At 37.9% G+C, this 20,898-nt stretch overlaps 1 protein-coding gene across 1 annotated transcript in view; it reads left to right on the top strand.

The window, feature by feature from the left end:
* SMURF2 (SMAD specific E3 ubiquitin protein ligase 2) overlaps positions 1-20,898 on the top strand; it is a 65,531-nt gene that overhangs the window by 19,805 nt on the left and 24,828 nt on the right. Inside the window, exons 2-5 of the mRNA XM_059828397.1 lie at positions 8,706-8,744; positions 10,385-10,493; positions 18,784-18,917; positions 20,111-20,176. Of these exons, the coding sequence (XP_059684380.1) occupies positions 8,706-8,744; positions 10,385-10,493; positions 18,784-18,917; positions 20,111-20,176 (348 nt within the window). The remainder of the gene's footprint in view (positions 1-8,705; positions 8,745-10,384; positions 10,494-18,783; positions 18,918-20,110; positions 20,177-20,898) is intronic.

The raw sequence follows: 20,898 nt of genomic DNA, 5'->3' as shown, positions 1-20,898 counted from the left end.
TTTTAATCTCCATGAGTTATATTACATGCAAGTAATATGGGTCTAGAATTCTAAATCCAGTCAAAGCACAACCTACTCTTACAGGCAGAATTTAATACAGTGAATCTGTTGGAAAGAAACATGTACTGTTACTATGTTAGTTTCTGGCATACATTGCAGTGATTTAAAGTAGGACATTTTTCACTTCTAGATAATCCATATTGCTGTTTGGTGTTTGAATGCAGGTTATTGTGCTTTTGTTGGTTTAGTCCCAGAGGAATAATTCTGATTTGTTGAGACACAGATTTCTAACTGACAATGCTGATAAGCAGGTGCATCTGATCCTTTGAAATGGGTTTCATTTTACATGCAGTATATTAAAGATTTAGCATCTGGCTTGTGTTTAAGTTGAACTTGTAGAAATGTGTTTATTGGACAATTTAGAATTTTAACAATTATTAAAGGAAATTCTTGTTAAAAGTACTTTTCTACTACTAAGGTTATCCCAATACGTATTTTAAAAGAGTTTATTTTAAAGCTGTCTTGTCTACCTTGTGTTTGGCTATCAGCCCAGCAATAATGTTTTTATATGTCACTTAGAACTAGTGTTGAATTTTCGGTTTTTTTTCAGCCTGACAGGTTAGTATTTAATAGCACTTTAAAAATTCATCAGAACTTCTGAATCCTTCTAATGCATATTCCTAGTAAGACAGTTAGAGTTGGGACATGATTCTAAATTTGCATTAGATTTAAACTAGGTTTATAATTCCGAAAGAGAATTGGAAGGTACTTTCCTACCAGTAGGAACTGTAAGTGTATGTGGTAAGATAGCTGTGCCTGTTGAAGAAGTTCCCATCCCTTCCAAGCTGTCCTGGCTCCCATAGCTCTGGGGGTGGAAGGGATCATGTTGTGCATTTCCTAATTCACATCAGAAAAAGATCTCTAGATGAAACAGCCGCTGATGGTGGTTTGAGGTTTACCTGGCTGCTCCAGAAGGCAGTGCTCACACTGCTCTGTCCTGCTGCAGAGCCATGGGTCTAGTGGGTGGTGGAGAGTGTTTACGTTTAATCTAATCCAGTGGAGTATGTCTGAAATCAGCATCAGTTTGTCCGGTGTCCTTGGGTGAACTGGGCTTCCCTGTGCATGTCATATGGCACCTTCATCTCGGTGTGTGCTGCCTCTATACTGGTCCCAGAAAAGAAGAGGCGTGGGGGTGACCAGTGACCCTTTCAGCTCACGCACATCTCGGGGGATGGAGTTTTAATCTGGGTAGCACTGAAATTCGAATAAGGTGGTTTAATTATTTTCCCCAATGCTTTAAGAGGGGCATGCCAGCCTCTGTGTTTGTACATGTTTTGTACTAACTCTAGTTTAGAGCTCGTTAGGTTATTCTAAATTTCTAGTGCTTTGTGAGACTTGGAAAGAGCAGCTGTCAAGAAGTAAAATAGAGCAGCCTGAAAGCAGTTGTGTGTACGCCTGCAAGAGAAATGCTTGTTTCGATGTTTTGATTCTGTGCTTCTCAGTGTGCTTTGGGAAATAGAAAATAAAACTCTATCCAAATGTTTAAGGTTAAGATTGCATCTCTGAAAACCTGAAGGGTGTTAGGTTGTTATTTTAGTATCCTGATGGCAAAAATACGCTTTTTAATTTTTTTTTTCTTTTTTTAAAATAAATATCTAGAACTGCAAAACAGAGAGGAGGGAAAACTAGCAGTCTGCATTAAAATGAAAATATTGGAGGGTGTATTTTGTCTTTAGAGCTGAAAAACTCACTGGCGTGAAGTGCACTTTTACAGTGCAACTTGCAGTTGCCATCAGAAAGGTAGTCCGGCTAATCCTTCCTCCTTTGCAGCCATGTGCTTCTGCCACTTCATTTGCATTAGATCTATGGATGGTGGATGGCGTGACTGCAGGATAAGTTAACGCAGCTCTTGGAGCCAATGGCAAACTAATCCGTCTCCCCAGAAGGTTAATTTTCTGTTAAGCCAGTTCAGCTTCCTGATCTACCTTGCACCCGTATGATTGCTAGACCTGATTTGAGGGAGGAACAGCTGCAGCCCTCTTTATTGTTAGGTGCAATATGAAACCTTCCAGCTCCTGTTGATCAGTGATCATGTTCCAATAATGGTCAGCTGCTGCATTCTTACCCATTTCATGTTTCAATATCTTCTTTACTCAAAACCCCTGCGCACCTGTAAAACATGTATTTGTTAGGTTTACCTATCCTTGTGTGTCCCTTCTTGATGATAATTGATTGCAGTCTTATAAGATGCATGGATTTGATTAACTGAGAGTAAATTCTTAGTTTATGATCATGTTCTGTCACTTAAGTTTGTTCATCTGCAGAAAAAACACCTTTCAAAGGAAATGAAAATTGAAAGGAAATGAAAGCTAAAAAATCCCCAACCCTCAGAGAGATTAATTGTAAAATAAAATTTAATGTGAGTAGTTGGGATAAACAATTTTATTTCAAAACCTTAATTGAGAAGGTTATTACTTCAACAGCTGTATTTGCAAAACTGTATGGCGTTACTTACAGCTCTTTGTTCCATGAATAGTTGAAGACCTCCTGTTTTATATCTTCCTATGTGGGAATTTAGGCAGGTCCAAGAGGGAGTGCAAGCAGAAAAATACAAGTTTCTCAGTAGTGTGCCAACAATAGAAGAAAACGGTAGGAATTTGTTAGAAACGTTTAAAGTATCGAGCTATCCTGCTGGAACCTGTGCATGGTGTGCTGTTTGTCCGTCGTTTTTCTAAAATAAATAAGTTTATGAAGAGTTTTATTCAACGTGGAGAAAAGTACGTTGTGTCAGCCATAGGTTCAAAACACCCCAAACAATTTCTGGGTCCCAGGGGCAGCCATCGGAAGGCGAGGAGGGGGGTGTGTGCGCACGCATTCATTTGTCTCCCTCCCTCTCCCTCCCCCAAGCAGGCTCATTCCAATCAGCAGTGTAATTGGAATGCAACCACAGTCTGGAGGAGGAAGGGGAATTTTTGGCAAGGAGAGACAGAGCAGTTGGGAGCTTTATTCAGATTAAAGCATAGACGACCATTCATTATCAGTACAACACACATTAGCAACAGCATAGCATTGTGTTTCTACAGCTGGGACTTATTTTAGTGATTGTATTGCACTGTGTATTACATGCAAACAACTGGGATCTGATCACAAAAAGCAATGTTAATGGCTTTCATTAAAAGATGGTGTTTCTGTAGGGGGAAGAAAGACTTGTCTTCAAAATGAACCACTGTGGTAAAAATTGATAGGCAGCCTGTCCTTCTCTTTGCTATCCCATGTGTTACATATGTTCTGGAACAAGCACTTTTTCTGGGAGAAAAACCCTTGGGGAAAGAAAAATCCCAACAGGAATTACAATGTTAAAACTGTTGGTTGGATTCAGAAGGCTGAACTAGTTCTTCCATGGTGATGACACGTGAAAAGCCAGAAGATTAGTGAACATAATCTTAGCTTTGGCCTCAGTCCTTTTCTTCCCCCTCTAAACTCGGGGCTGTCTGTGGACACAGTATTGGTTGCTTATGGATGTCTGACATGAGATGGGGGGTGTTTTCTTACGAAGTCACGTACCGAGTTTTGAATGTGTTGATTATGTGTTTCCTTCTGCTTCTTCAGCTGGTGGGCTCACTTCCATGGACACTTATGATTACTTTTTATTTTCTTACCTGTCTTCCCATATCTTTCACTGATAGTATTGATTTCTCTCCAATACACACATTTAAAAATTATTTACTTAAGAAGATAGCTTAAGCAATATTATTTTTAATATAGAAATTTTAAAACCAATATATTTCTATCATGATCATCTACAGCTGTAGCCCAGAGGTACTTATACCTCATGTTGCTGGGTACAAACACATTTAAAGCTTGTAATCTGTCATAAATCAAGAGACACATTATAACAGATAGATGAGAGTGTACAAACATACAGGTAACATAAACGTACCTGTGAGGTAAAGTAGTATTATTCCTGTTTTACAGGTATGAAGGAATGTGGTGAACAAATTGGCTATAAACAGTTTGATAGAGGTTGGAAATACCTGTGAGGGTTGAATACAAGATCACTACCCTTAAATATCCAAGTTCCTTAAATTGAAATAACATTTTCTTTCTTAATGTTGCCTTCCTCAACACTCTTCTAGATCTGTTATCCAACCACTGAAGGTGAATAGGATCATTGAAGACTCTTAGATCTTATCTAAGATGTGGTGATTCTGTGAAATCTTGTAGATCTCCACCACTTTTTACTTGTCTTCGTTGCAAGCTTCCTACAATGGCACTCTCCCTTCCATTTCATGTTTTTCATGTTCTTCTTCCTTTAAGTATGGAGACCTTGTGTTATAGATATACTTACTATTCTGAAATAAACAACTTTTAAATACTTTTATAAAATAGTGGTAATGTATAACATAGGATACCTTCCATAACAACAGTTTGATGTCATAAAAAGTCTGATCTTTCTGTAAAAATGATTCCAAAGTAAAAAGCAGTCGTAACAAGAGTTCTTCAGTAGCTAGCAAAAAAGAGCAAGAAGAGCTCAGAAAATGGGAGAAATCTCTATATTTCTGTAAAATTCGCATTTTCAATAATCATGGTTCCTTTCAAATTTTTTGTGGGTTCAACCAATTATTTCATCCCTCTCTATAATTGCGTGTAAATTTTAATAGCTAACATATAAATGAGATTACAGGAGTTTGGGGATATTAAATATTTTGCATTTACTTGCAATAGTTAAATTATTTTTCAGTAAACCATTCTTTGTAGGTCACTGGAGTAATAAATCAGAAAAAGGAAATTGGCAAACGTGATTCATTTAATTTCTATTTTTGAGTATTTGAGAACTATGTGTAGCAAAGCAGTCATGGAAGGAGACTAGGTAGCTTATAATATTATGCTCTTTCCATGTTTCTGTGAACTAACCTGAGTAGCATATGTTAGAGTGAGATCATAAGGCATGATTAAAAGATATTTAATGAACATATAGTATGTAAAACTGATGTGCATGTTTGTCTTGGCACGTATATATTGTTCCTTCATATTGGAATATTAACGTTCTCTTTTCTGTAGACTACCCAGGAAGTCTGTAATAAATACAAAACATAGCAATCCACTGACTCATTGGTACTTTGTAATAAATACTTTATCTACATATGTGTACTAGAAGCCATTAATGCACTTACGGTACAATGCTTCCCCCCCCCCCTTTTTTCCCTCCAACCCAATGTCACTATATACAGGCATTGGTTTGTCTTCTAGTTTCTGAAGACCTTCAGTGCAAGTTTAAATAGTTTAACTTTTTTTTATTTAAAAATAATTTTAATAAAGAATGTTTTAAAACAAGCATGTACAAATAACCTTCTTCAGTGCCCTTGTGCTGCCTCAAGAGGATCTATTACTGGTGCGACTGCGTAGATCTGATAACGATGTGGGTTTGCATCCAGAACCATCAGCATTTTAACTTGGCTTTATCGTGAAAAATAAATCTCGCCATGGTTCTTTCTGTTTTTTGAATATTTGGCTCAAATTTGACATAGGATAGAGGTCTCAAAGATAATTAAGTCCCATGAGTTTTATGAGAATCGTTGCCTGGATGAAGAGGAGACCCTAGCAGTGACCTGAAGTGAGAGGAAAAAGCTGCAGTGAGAGATCCCGTGTTGCGAGACCACTGGAGAGTCTGCGTGGGAGAGTGTCTGTGTAAATGCCCTACCAGTGGGAAAAGCCTCAGCTATGGCTTTCAGTCAACCATAAAACATAAATCCATAGGAAACCCAACTTCCTTAGTTTTTATTCTCAAGGAACTATTAATCAGTTGGTTATCAGAATATTCAGAATAGGTTTTAATACAGTGTTGAAACTGTTAGAAAAGTGGAGCATAAACTCTGGTACTTTTCCCACCAGTGGGAAAAGTTTTGTCCAAAAAAAGTCCTGAGATAGATTAGAGCTCTGTGCATGGAAAAAGATTGTTTCACTTAGAATTGAGCTGATGCTCCTGGGACCTGGGCTTTTTCACCTAGAAATACCTGGCAGAGAGGGTGTTGTTAATGGAAGATTTTTCAGCGTCTCTCCTGTTTTGTTAACCTGACAAAGCCAGAGTGGGTTGACATCTGACTTCCCTTAAATGTGGTTACTAGAGAGGGAAATCTTGAGCCAAAAATATTAGTCTGTTCACTCATGGCTAATTGCTGGGGAAACGGTTATTAGTCTGTATGTTGTGCATGTGCCCAATTTTATAAAAATGAGACTTTGGTTAAATTGCGCTGGCAGGCCTGCTTAATATTTTGAAAAGTAGTGTTTATAATTAGTTAAGCTTGCAATTTGTCTCTCAAAAGATTAGTAGTCAAACCTCTTTTATTTTGGACCTTATACAATTTCAGTAACATACTGTATGGCTTACTGCTATAGATGAATTTTGACTTAACTATTGGATTTAAAGCCTTCAGCTTCACTTGACACTTCCTGTTGCTTCTAATGGGTGGAACTGTGCAAATCTTTTTGAGATATTTAAAAAAGTGGCCATCGATATAAGCATCTATTTTACTTGGCATTTTTCACTGCTAGATGAAAGATGGCTGGTGAGCAGTAACCTCTTTTAGTTCTTGGGCGAATGGTGTCTTCACAACTCGGGCTGAGGATATTCTTGGTGTAATAAAATCTTAAGGCACTGCAGAAGCATTTTTCTAAGTTTGTCTTATTATCTGTTTCTTTAAACGTCTTTTAAGTTGTTATCAGTTGTATGGATAGAGTAGACTTTAAATTGCTAGGCACATGGAAGTCTTTAGTAACTGTGGATTTTTATTACACTATCCTAAGGACTTTATTTGAATGTTTTGTGGAGTAGACGGTGATGTGACAGTCTGTTCCTATACGTGCTTGAACTCCGGATATCAGAAATACCTAAATGTTTGGCTCTCTATTAGTATTTTACTACTGTTGGCTGTTTACAGTGGAATTATTGGGTGAAAATCACTTAAATAGAGCTCTGCTGTAGGATTACCATTATGTCTTTAAATGGAGAGAAATGATTTGTATTTTACCTGATGATAATCTTTTAAAAAAACCCAACTATTAACAACCTGGAACCAGGTAAATTTTTTTTTTAACAGTGTTGGTACCCCTTGCATCAAACTAATATGCTGAAACTTTCCTGGGAGCTTATACATACCTTTCCTATGGCACATGTCAATGTGCAGGGGATTGTTTTATGACTACCTGTGGTCATTAATAGGTGTACCCTTCTGTTTTATGGAGGACCAAAACTCCTTAGACTCGAGTAGAGTTTTAGCTAGATTTTACAGTGCTGAATTCCCATGGAAAGCATTTTCACTAAAATCAACATCTTTATGAATATAAAAATCGGGGAAACATTAATTCCATTGATTTAGAATAATATGTAACTTTGACTGTGCTAGCATGCACAACTATTCAGGGTGGTGCTCCCCTGCCCTGACCATGGAAATCTGCGTGAGAGTGCTCGTGGACTACCTCCGCTTACTTTTATTTGGGCAGATACGGTGAAAGAAATCGGAGAATCAGTAGCCCTGCAGGACCAGTTTGAGGATATTCTATGGGGGAAAGCATGACCAATTTTGTTCGGTTTTAGGTGGTGTCTGCGGGATGTGATTATTGGAGGCACTTTTCTGTCTTTGCATTTCCTGGTAGTAATAAATATTGGCGATCTCATGGAAAAAATACCCAAGGGAATCATATACCACAGAGTCTTCTGCAACATTGATTCCAACCAAATACCTCTTTCCCCCTCCCCTTCTTTCTTTTTTGTACTAGCTGCGGGAATTCATGCTTTCACTCAATACCCAAGAATCCTTTTGTGTTATCAGTAAAGATTTTAATGTTTCACAGGGGAATCTAATATTTCCTGCTTACTAAACCTGTGATAATAGATAATCATATGTAATTAAACAGTGGTGCATTTTGTGAGGAGAAGTCTTCTGTGTGTACCTTGGCATCTTTATATGAAAGTTGTCCCCTTTGACCTTTTATTTATTTACTTATTTTATTTACTCTGCTCTCATATGAGATTGTTTTCGCCTTGGTATTTTTAGTTGATAAATGCAAATGTTTCTCCCTTTTAATTTAAACAAAAAAGCCTGAAACAATTACCAGCTTCTACAAATAAAACATATCTTTGGAGCCATCAAAACACTGGTGTTAGAAGTTAGTCTACTCCACCCAAATGTTTTTCAGGCAAAAACTTTTATTTAATTTCCACGCAGAATAACAGAAGCCTAGACTGCCTAATGCACTATTTCTTATGGTCAAGGAAGCTTTCGTTGGTCTGTAGAACTGAACATAAGACCCTGCTTGTGAAACACCACTAATTTTACTGGCACAATTGTTGGTGCCACCGTATGGTGATCTAGTTAGAAATGGTCCAGTTCCCTCACTAGGTAAACATGGAGTTGGCAAAATCATTGAGGAAAAAAAAAATGCATGTGAAACTATTGCCTGAGGAAAGAACTATCATATCACTTCCACTGTAATCTACCTAAAGGTAAATTGCCAAAACATGACACTTCTGGCTCAGCTTTCAGGAATTATTTTACATGACAATATAAATTATGTAGGAGCACAGTTCGTTTATGTTCATTCATTTTATTCTGAGCAGGATTTTCTGGAATGCTGGACAGGTAAAGTAACTTTTTTTTTAGGTTGGGAATCAGTAACTTAATTTTGTATTTCTGTTTTTCTTACAGTACTGTGTGCAAAAAACTTGGTGAAAAAGGATTTTTTCCGTAAGTATCTGTTAAAGTTTTACATGTTTATAGATGGGATAAATATTATGCAGGTTCTTTACATCAGTGTTTGCACATGTATTAAGATACTTGCATTAAAGGGGCTGGGGGCTTTGTTTTCACACCGTTTTATTTCAGGGCTTCTAATTTTTTCTTGGGTGATACTCGTCACAGATACATAATAATAATTAAAACACTGACACACTCTGTTTTTGATGGGAGTGGGAAACAAATTTACTCTCTCAGGCAAATTACAAGTTTTTCAATTAGTGCGACGTATTTATTAAAATGTTTTTCATATAAGAACTTTTGGTCCAGCAGACAGATGTACATCTTAATTATTAATAATAATGTCATAATACTTACCTACTCTGAAATTATATTTTAATTAATTTTAATAATGTTTTGAAAGAAGTGCTAAGAGGTGGATGAAGGAGGCAGAAAGGAATGTTATTGGCTGCGTAGGCATGCACGCACAGATCACCTGCCTGCCACCTCCCGGATGGGAGCAGGAAGAAGTCAAAAGATCAGACCTGAGCTTTGAAAAGAACTTGAAGAAGGGATGATGCAGAATTATGTTGTAATTTGTGATACTTCTAAAACTTGCTCTACATCCGGGTTTTTGTATAGATTGCAAGTTTTCAGGTGTCTAACAGTTTAATAATGCCTAAAAACTCCTCCCAAGATTTGAAAGCTGTGATGCACTTCTGTATGGAAGCACAAGTCTCACAGGGTCCCGTTCCTCCCCTTCCCCATGTCCTTTGCCTTTATCCCCACATGCTTTGTCTGACGCTTGTCTTGAGCCACTCTGCTGCTTGCTTGGCTCCGTTCTGAGTCACCTGAGGAAGCGGGACTGGTACAAAAGTTGCGCTACAGAAAACATGAATAATGTTTCACCACCTTAGTTCCTTCAGCTGACTCACTGAGCACTCAGATGAGGGGAGGAATTAGTATGAGGGGAAAAAGGGATAGGACTGCATGACTTTAGGGGCATTAGTGGTGGGACCGTCCCTTTTGGTGTCAGTTAATAGGTCGGTTAGAATAGCAGTTGAGTAGAGCTAATTGTAGGCTGCACTGGTCCTGCTTCTTTCAGCTGTGTAGCCTGGCACCATCTTTGTACTGATTTTTGTTGATCAGCTGAGCCTATATTGAGTGTTCTTGAGGTACTGAGCTAGCAGAAAATGAAGTAGAAAGCTAGCAGAAAACAAAGTGGAGGACAAAAGCGAGAATAATCTGCTGTAGGTGGTTTCCTGTAATACCAATAACAACCGAAATCATGGTTATAATTAATCTTAAAAATAGGAAGAATGTAAATCTGTTTTCTCTGCCTTTTGCTGAATTCTTTATGTTTAGAATTTACTCAGTCCTGAATTAGGAAGATTAAAGTGTTCAAATTTTTTTTCCCCCCAAACTGTTTGACTTACACAACTTTTTCTTGGTCTGTATCAGTGAAATAAATGGCTAATTTAGCTATTTCCTGTGCTTAATATGTCATGTTATTCCCAATCATTAAATATGGCTCTCATTTATGGGAAAAAAGGCAACTTCAAATATAGTACTAAAAAAGAAATGTGCAATGATATAGGACTTTAAAGCATCCTGATCCATTTGCTAGGTTTTTTTTCTTTTCCTCCTCTTAGGACTTCCTGATCCATTTGCTAAGGTTGTGGTGGACGGATCTGGCCAATGCCATTCTACAGATACTGTGAAGAATACACTTGATCCAAAATGGAATCAGCATTATGACCTGTAGGTGGTAACAGTGATAACCAAAGGTTTGAAGTGAAATCCTCTAAAGTACCCAGACATTGTCAGATGTTCATAATACTGTCCTATTTACAGCTTGGAAAATATCCCAGAGTTTATTAGTTTGCATAAAAAATACATGTGTCAAAATACCACTTTCTCATTTCCCTCAAAATATAAACACTATATTTGGTTTTCTAGTGATGATGTCTGCCACATGCTTTACATGTACTATAGCATTGTTTTATTGTAATATTTTAATGTTAACACTTCTGTAAAATGAAGCAAATAATTGACAATATTTCCTTCAAACTGCTCTTCTCTTCAGGCTATTTTTGTCTGTTGCAGTGCTAAAGTGTTTTTTCTTCTGTGTGCCCCTTGTTAAGTTTTCTCTCCTTTATGTCATTTTCTGTCCCAAATATTCTTCTCATTATAAATAGTTATGTTATCATCGCTTGAGCATCTTTTAGTGCTTTTGAGCAATATAATCGGTATGGCATGCATAGGTCATGTTTTTCCTCTGTCTTTTTAAAGCATAGAATATTCTGTAGAATATAAGTTGTTACAGCTTTTTTTTTTTATATATAGGTTTCTCTGTGCTTGTGCATGCTTTATTTTCCCTGTCTTTTATCCTTTTATTCTTTTTCCTTGGGATGGAAGATGAGGAAGAGAAGCAAACAGTTTTGCCTCATTGTATTCTCCTTTCTTTCTAAGGCATTGTTCTGATCTCTAACTTTTTTTTCCCCATGGCTCCATTCCCTATCTATATTATTAGAAATTGTTTGAGCATATTTACATTAGCTTTGGACGTCATCAAACCTAGAGCAAATCAAGTATTAGTACACAGAGAATTTCTTGCCCCCTTTTTCCCAGTGAAGAAAAGCAGCTTGATAGGTCTTTCAGCAGAATGTGGAAGGCCTGGTTTAAAGTGATGTCTTGACCTACTCTTTACTTGAATATCCAAGACTAAATATGTGAAGTCATTGTTCATAATGTTTTAGTGCAGTATACAAAACATTTCCATTGCTGCTTAACAAAATATCATTGGCAGTTTAGTGAAATAATAGCACTTTCACTGAGGACAGTTATAGTATTGTAGCTTTATTATTCAAACTTAGTCCAAGCTTAGAATTGTGCATGTGAGGCTGTAATTCACATTCATTAGAAAAATGGATATAAACCAAGTTTAAGTTCATGTAGAAGGAGTGGCTCTTTTTCATATTTAAAGAATACTAAGTTAATTTGATTTTTTTATGTTGTTAAACCTATCAAAATGTTGATTTGTATAGAATGCAGATTTCGGTCCTCTGCCCTTCTGTGCCCTCTCCAAGATTGACCATCTGTTTGTGAAGATCTAGCTTGAGCATTTTTTTTTCAACCGCAATTAACACTCCATGCAGTGTCCTAATGGTGAAATTCGAGAGTAGATTGCACTGATCATGCAGCTTGCAACCACCAAAAATGGAAGGCCCCCTTTCTTTCCTGTTTCACCCCCTTTCCCAGTTTACTGCCCGTGTTCATGCTGCTTCCCTTGCACTGGCTCTGTCTGGCTTCGGCATAAATGGATTCAATTCACTTAACCCACAGGAAGGTAGCTGGATAGGGGAAAAAAAAAAGTGTGTAATTCTTTGTCGATCAAATGAGTTCCATTGGGCCAGTAACGGTGTGCCTGCATTAGCGTGTTAGCTTGCATCAGCAGTGAGCTTTTGTAGGGAGTCTCTCGATCATCCCCACTTGCTGCGTTTTGCCTTCCTTCGAGAAGTGGTCTTACAGTGCATGAGCCCCGCTGCATTGGGTGAAGGTGAACCACAAGGTGCATCCCCTGAGTACCACCGATGGATGCTCTCCTGCTGACAGGAACTGGAGTTGTCAGGATCAGACTAGAGCTAAAGAAAAAGCCCTGAAATGCAAGCACAGACTTTTACATTTTTTTATCTAGGTGGGTCCATCAATAGGTGTTAATTCATAGCTTTACAGGGATTAAAAGAGAGTAAGGTGGAAAGTGCTGCCAGCATGACTGAGTGTAAAGCCTTCCTGTAACTAGGGAAGGAATACTCTTGAAGAAGGAAGGGTGGGCCATCATTTGGCATTTATCTGCTACTAAATTCTGTGTTGAAAATGTCAACAACTCCCTGCCTCTTCCCCAGTATCTGCCAGTCCTGTCTTGGTGTTTGAAGTGCTGTGGTGACAATGCGAATAAGCAGTTGACAGGAATGGGTTATAAGGGATGGTAAGTGCTCCATGGGCTAATAACTTGGAGACTTGGTTCCCTTCTGGAGAAAAGAAGGAGCAGAGGACATGGGAAGTGAGGGAGGATGTTGATATGCAAGGAAAGTAATGGAAAAAAAATAGTAAGATCTTTAGAAAAATATGCTTTCTGGTTATAATTTTCAAGGAAGGATGAAGAGAAGGTATTTTTATGTTGCTTTATAGAACAAGTCATGGTTGTATTTGGATACTGTAGTTGTCTTAGCTTTGAAGCAAGACTGTGATTGCAGTCCACAACATATAATAAAAAGCAGAGGTAAAACGGGGTTTATGGCAGAATATTTTGCTCGGGCAGATTTGGGGCATCTCTTGCTGGATTGTCCTAAGGAATTTAGACCTGCGTGAAATATTTTTTGGTTTTTTTTTCTTTTTTTGGAAGAAGATCCCTAAAAAAACCCCTAGGTTTTGTTTAGTTAGGATCTTATTTTCAACATAAATTACTTGTCCTGTAGGGAAAACTACTTTGCTAGATTCTGGCAGTTGAATTACCTGATGACGGAAGTATACACAGCATTTCTAAAACAAAGTAAAATCTAGTGTTACATTTGTAATTTGAAAATAATCCCCTCTCTCTCAAAATTTTCTTCATAATCATATAACTCCTTTTATTGTCTTGCCTGTTATTCCTTGCTCTATGGAAATTTATTTCCATTTATTAAACATGAGTCACCTAGTCTTCAATTCCTATTTAAAACATCAGTAAAAGATTAGATCTCTTTGATACAACAACTTACTGCCTGGCTTTTATCTTAAGGTAACTTTTAACTGTAATATACCTGGTGTCAGGTCTCAGCTTTTCATCTGCACCAGATAGTAAAGTAATTAACTTTTACTTTTGGGAAAAAAAAAAAGAAAAATAGTAGGAATGGTAACCATCCTACTGCTTAGCACCTGATGGCAAACCTCATAGATAACAGAACTTAATCTTTCTTCTCATCCTTTGAAAATAATAGGGTTTTTAAACTTCCTAATGTTTACCCTAACAACACGCCATCGCATGGGAACACTAGTCTCTGCCTTATGACACTTCCACTGTTACAGGAAATGCTTTGCACACCAAGCATAACAGATGGAGTCTCGGTGGCAGCTTGCCTGCTGCTGCCACCACGCAGCGTTGGAAATCAACCAGAGGAAGGTGCAGTTATGTAGAATTTTTAAGAAGAAAAATCCTGCTTTTTTTCCTACATGAAGATTTTTGTTGGTTTTTAAATTACTGTAATAGGCTTATGTGCAGTAAAACTGTCTCTTGGCTGTGTTGGGTTGATTGAAGTGTCCCCAGCCTGGGATTTGTGTAACAGGTTAACACTGCTGCTAATTAACAGTCTCATTTATCATGTGATGGCATATGCAAATGGCACAGTAAGATGCATCTGTTGTGATATATTTATGCAATAATGTCTGAATTAAGTTGCTAATTCCAAGGGAATTTTGTGGCTTGCTAACCTGATTCAGCATAATAGATATTCAGTTGTATAAGATTTTTTTTTTTAAAAGACTTCTGCAGTGTTATAAAGAACAAAAAAGGTTTTGCTTTTGCCTTACGTGGTTCTTAATTCAGATCCTAGTGTGAAAGGAAGCAGTTGAATTAGTTAGTTGCTTAGATTCCTCAGCCTAGATGGGTGTGTGTAGCGGGGCAGGGGGGGAATCTGGGAGGCTTTCCAGAAAGAAATTGCCAAATAGTTGCTGTCTGGATGCAGTTTAATGTCAGTGAAATACCATGCTTGCCCTGGACGTATTCCCCTTCCTTATTTTCAGTCTTGTTTGTGTTTTTCCTATTGTTCAGGCCTGTCCTCAAAGCTTTGAATAACCAGACTTAACACATTTACAGACCTTCTCACATTCAAAGCATTTAAACAGTACCTAAACCAGCAGTTCTGAAACTGAACAAATCCCCTTTTTCTCTTCCTTCCCCTTTCTTCCATTCTGTGATAGCCTAGATCTCTCCTACAGCCTTCCCACGCTCACCTGTGCCCTCTAGACTACTCCAGCCCTCCCCAGCAGCCTCTGCCCTTAAGGCATAGCAAGTCATATGGTCTATTTATCTCTAAAAGATATTTATACCATGATCTCCACCAAAACCTAGTCCTGGTCCCATCTTTACTCTGTGCCCTTCAAATCTGGACCCTCAGGCTCTGGTATGGACTCCTTTGTTATGCCTTTCAGATGTAACTTCACCCAACTTCTACAACTCCTCTTCCCAAAATCTCCTCACTGCAGGTTCTAGTGCTGTTTGGTGCCTTCACATTCACAAGCCCCTGTGCTGCTCCGGCAGAATCGCCTTTCTTCTCCAACTCTACTTTGCCTAGTTATTGCTAATGATCCTGGATTTTTCTTGGGGAGAGAAGGCAACAGCTCTGCTTAGTGCTGGTTTAGACAATCCCATCCTAGATTAGACTCCTAAAGAGCAATCGAGCACCTCCTTGCAACAGCTTTGCCTTCTTGACATGGTTGTTTAGACCAGTTTGCATTTAGGGTGAAAGTATTGCTGGGTCGTGTTTGGTCCATATTGGCAGATCTGGCCATTCCAGCTCAAGCACATCAAGAGTACAAGTCTTTGCTGAACTTCTTAGCTGGGTCTGCCAGGAACATCTGGAGTAGAAGCCCACGTTGCTTGCTGTTTGCTTGGTGTGGCTGCTTTTACAGTGTCTTGTAGGCTCAGCTCTACAGGCTGGGTCAGTCAGTGCCACGTGTCTATGGTGTGTTCCAGCCAAAGCTGCAGCTTCTGGCTGGTTCTCTTCTGACCATCCCAGAGGCTCAAATACCCTTCAGTTGCTACCAGAGATGAGAGCAATGTCAGGGTGAAGGAAGAGAGGAGAAAAAATTGGGATGATATTTTTCATTATGTCTTTTCGCACCCTCTTCTCCCCCGATCTGAAACCAGCTGATATCTCAAAGCATAATGCTGCCATTATATTAAAAAAATTTCAGAAATGGGAAAATGGGGAAACGAACGAAGTCATTTGTCCAGGTCATAAAAAGAGTCTGTGTGACAGCATGGATTAGAAATAGGGAATTCCTGGCTTCCAAGCCTGAGTTCATACCTCTTGATGTTGCATTTTTCTCTTTTTCTGGAGGGAGTACATCTGGCTTGTGATCAGGAGGAGGTGTGTTTTTTCAGGAATTTTTTTTTTTTCCTCCACTTTCTTCATTCTGCTTTTCTCTACCAAGCTGAACTCTTCAGGGAAAGTGTATATAATGCTATGGGGATGAAAAGTCACTTGATACCAAACCTTCCTGAGTGGTATATTGGCTCAGAAGGAAATACCACCTTGGCAAAGATAATTTTATTTAGACAAAGTAACAATTGTCCCTGTGTTTTAGAATTTGATTAAAATATTTTGGGGGTTTCTAGTATGACATGTACTTGATTTTTGTTTAGAAATGGAAGTGCTAAGAGTAGGCATTTTTCTTAAAATTTCCCAACACGCAGTTCTTATCCAGAGCCCCAATTTTACAGATTCAGGAAATATGGGAATTAACAAAGTGTATATGGAAATTGAATTTCTAGGTTTCCACTTCACTAATACTAATCCTGTTATCTCTGTTGAAGGTACTGAAGCTGTGAAATAAATATTGCTGATAGGGTAGAGTTTAAAAAAAAAAAAAAGCTACAAGAACTTTAATTATGAGGAGGAAGAGAGAGGCATCCAGTAAAATGGGGGGTGTGTGTGTGTGTTTGTTGTTTCTGGGTGTTTTTTTCTTAAACTTACTTTTTTTTGAACATTCCTTTTTAATAACAAATAAAATTCCTAGCTCAGGCTTTTATGTTGGAACTTTATTGCCAGATGATGTAAAACAAATGTAACTTATCCACCAAATGAATTGAAAATGTCAACTTGTCCTACCGTCACTCTCTAAATGCAACCATGTATTTTCATGCCTGAAATTACGCAGAAATATAGATGAAACATTTTGCTATAAAGCCAACTAGCAGTTACTGAACTATTTCTTTTCTTCCTTTGGAGAAAAAAAGAAGACATTTTTATTTGGAAAATGCAGCTTGTCTGACTTCCTTTAAATGTGTGAATCAGCCAGGTTTTGTGGTGCAAAAATCAGAGTAGGTTATAGTAGTAATATAGAAGTCCTCACCTGTTTGGTATGGATGGCTTAATGTCTGCATCTCAACCATGAGAACCTCACCCTGAAATGTTACAGTAATTCTTGGAAACTGTGTTGTATATTCAGCTGTTCTACATATTATACAAACTGTTCTGTTATGAAATTGTGTTTAACCATATACCTCTGACTTTTTTAAAGCAACAAGGAAAACTGGAAAATTCAAGACAGGTCATGATAAGTCTTTATTTTTAAGTGCACCTAACCTTTTCTCATAAGAATTTATTTTAAGTACATGAAACATTGTAGACTGCAACTGTGCACGTGAATACCCATCTTCATCTCTCGTTTCTTTATGCAAAATTGGCATTGTCAAGGTTGTAAGGCCAAAAATCTGACCTATATTATGCAATCGGTTTACTATTCAAAAAACTTTTGGGGTTTTTTTGTGTGAAGTTTGTTTTGTTTGGTGGGTTTTTGTTGGTGTGGTTTTTTTTTTTTTTTAAATGTGCACTGGTTATTTTAAACCATGCTCGTGGGTATGTGCCTACAGTTAGGCTTTTCTGTCTTCTACTTCTTGGGTCAGTCCCTGTCTGCAGGTGGGAAAAAGAAGTTGTCAAAGTTCTGCTTTTTGAAAAGGAAAAACGGGAGGAAGTGTTAATTGAGAACTTAGCTGATCACAGCTGCAATTTTAAGCCATGACAGTTAGTTTAATTGTTTGGTTTGCCAACCTTGACAGTATCATTTCTATCTTTATGAAAATATTAAGATGTTTTAAAGCTGATAAAGTCTCAGTCAATGGGGGACATGTATTTAGACTGGTTGAATTTGTTTGATCAGTTTTCCTTCAAAAACAAACAAAAAGGCACTTGGAACTAAACTGCAGAAGGCCAGAATTTGTGGTCTGGAAAGGGATAACTAGAAGCAGTTCTTGGGATCTAAGCCATAGTTACAAATTCATTTTCCTCAGCTTGAAATAACTATAATAATTCAGTATTGGCAATAGCTGATTTATCTTAGGTGTTTTGAAATTGTCCTCTGAAAGTTTTGAAAACAAAAAATAGCTCACAAAGTAATTGCTTCTGAAGAACAAAGCTTCAAACAAAAAAGCAAAAATAAAATAGCCTGTAGTGTCCAGGTTTCCCCAAGTCGGTGAAATGCAGATTTAGGTTTTGCAAAGCATTTCCACAGTAATGCTGCGAGGAGGCAGTCCGCCTGCAGGTGGGCAGGAGGGGAATGTGGCACATCTCAACTAAAATACTGTATGAACTTTTTGTAATGGGTCACATTCATAATATTAATGTATGTTATAAACAGAGCCTTTCTGAAGCTTTCTTAATAGTGAATTAGCTTCCCAAAGATTTGTTAACTGCAGATGTGTAACTAGGTTTGCCTTATATTTTCCCTGAGTGCTCGGAAGAGCTCTAAGCAAGGGTGACTTGCATTGCTGGTGGTTGGAAGAGTAGCCTGAAAAGCAGCAGCGGATGAAGTGCTGCAAAAGGATGCTAAACTGATCGTTTCTGTCCTGGCATTTGAACCGCTCTGCCTGCTAGTGCTGCTTACAAACACATGCTGCTATGAGCATTGCCATCCTCTTTGGTTAGGCTGGGCATAGGCATGAATCTAAGCATGTTTGTAGCTGCTTGAAGAGATGTGGTCACCGGGCCAGCCCACAGCCTGGTCGTGTTACTGTTTTAAACAGATTTCGGTAGACTTTGGGTTCACATGAATGCCTTCGTCCAGAATCAGGATTTTAGATGAGTTTGTATTCAAGTAAACTCCTTCATAAGACATGCTTTCATTAAAGTGTACATCTTCTCTGAAGATGACTTACTCTCTCTTGCCGATACAGTGTGTGTTAAACTTTTAATGTAATGGTTGATAATCTTTTTCCTCAAGGTGATTTCTGGAACATCTTCAAAGTATTCAGTAAGTGCCATTCACAATACTGTTTTTCCACATTTTTCAGATATATTGGGAAGTCAGATTCAATAACAATCAGTGTGTGGAATCACAAGAAAATTCATAAAAAGCAGGGAGCTGGTTTTCTGGGTTGTGTGAGACTTCTTTCAAACGCAATCAACCGCCTTAAAGACACTGGTTGTAAGTAAGCTAAAGACTAGAGTTTCTTCTCTTTCAGACCAAACTTTCATGCATAGACTTTTGAAGAGTGACAGTTGATTGTGTTTTTGTTGATTTTTGTAAAGCCTGTATATTCCAATTAGTTTGGTAGTTTGTAATGGTGTTTTTTGGCTGAGGATAGCACGAGTAGGTTAGAGAATGTAACTTACCTTTGGCATTTCAACTCCTTTGCCCCGTTACCATAGACAGTGGTAACTTCAGAGCTGCAGTCTGGTTGTGAATTGTCAAGACTGAACTTACTGTGTTGGAAAGGAAGACAGGTTCTAACTACCTTCAAATCATCTTTTTTACTACCTTCAAAAATGCAAGTCTTAAGGGGTAAATGAAAGGGTAAATCTGTCTTGAAACCAAATTTGTAGTTTAAAAATTAATGGGCCTTCAAAATTAAATACTAAATTTTGTCGTAAGATACGAAGTTCTTCATAATACTTCGAGCAATTCTTATTTACTTTTTCAAAAGTTAATTAACATGTAAGAGGCTGTTTTACCATTATCTTAATGGGTGCCATTTACTTCTGAACAAAATTTGGCGCACAGTTTGTGATGGAAAAGTAGTTCTTGGCTGTACAGATAATTTAAAGAAGAAAAAAGTGACATGCTGGTAGAGAAGTGTTGTGATTTTACCTTCAATAACAGGTTCTTTGGCAATAAAGGCATAACTGAAGTTCTCATTTTTAAATACTTGTCACTAGATCAGTGCTTCAGTACGTTGTGCTTTGCTCAGTTTTACGAAGTTCTACCTATTTAGTGCAGAACACGTGGACTGCTGCAGGTTAGCTCTGTGCTGTACTAATGAGTGTTGAACTGGGAGTGCATTACAACCATGGCTGGTCTTCACGAGGGAAGAGAGTTCAAAATACTTCTTACCATCACTTTAGACATCCAATCTAGGATAATGTCACTTCCTATTCATCAAAAGAGCTTTGTGAAGTAGGAATAATGTTAAAGCAGAAGTACTCTAGTCTTGTTTTTGGATTTAAAATTATGAAAAATGAAGTCTTGGCTGAATATTTTTAGTTTTGCTTCCCTTCCCCCATCTCTTGAAGTCTTAACTATCTTACACTAGGCTGAATTTTGTTCTGATGGTACTTCGATGTGCCTTTCAAAGGCAGCAAAATATTGTATGACTTACGCTTTGTGTCCTTGTTTTGTAGATCAGAGATTGGATCTGTGCAAGCTTGGGCCAAATGACAATGATACTGTTAGAGGACAGATAGTAGGTAAGTAAAGGTTTTTATCTTTTTGTTGTCTTGGAGCTTAACAGTAGCTATAGAAATAACCTTCCGAGATGTCAGTTTTCTGTATGGAATTTTTTTTTTCAAAGTCAGTGTCTAGTGCCAGAGCCATTTGGACCTCAAGCTAGAAGTGTGTATGTAGAGAATTAAAAAAAACCCCACTAAACAACAAAACAGAACACCCAAACCACCCCAGAAAAACCCAAAACACGCCCCCCCCCCTCCCCCAAATATTATTATAAATGTTGGGACAGATAAGACCATAGATAATATAAAATTTATTTAGAAAGTTTTTAATTTCACTGTAAAGAATGGTGACAGTTTGAGCCTGAACTCCCTGTGAAAAACTGGCTACAAATTTCTTGGCCATTGAGAGTTCCAGCAAAGCTGTGCTTCCTGCAGGTTTTGCAAAAGGGTAAAGCATCTTGCTGTAACAGGCGTGAGTTGCCATCTGGGATGACTTGATCAATTCGGTTTTGTGTTTTCACGGGTTATTAACAAGTCTGTCACCAATCCTGGTAACTGTGTTTTGTCATTCTGCTGACTCATAAACCTTAAATAACTTAAGAATTAAAAAGAAGCTGGAAAATTGAAAATCAAGTATCCACAAACAACTTGATAAACACTCTCTTTTTGGTGCACTGTAAGTTGTTTCAGAAGGCAAGGTTTCTAGTAGGTCACTTAAGTCAAAAAAAAAAAAAAAAGGT

Source organism: Gavia stellata, chromosome 22 (assembly GCF_030936135.1).
Source record: "Gavia stellata isolate bGavSte3 chromosome 22, bGavSte3.hap2, whole genome shotgun sequence".
Classification (NCBI taxonomy): domain Eukaryota; kingdom Metazoa; phylum Chordata; class Aves; order Gaviiformes; family Gaviidae; genus Gavia; species Gavia stellata.
This window is presented reverse-complemented; position numbering and strand designations above follow the sequence as displayed.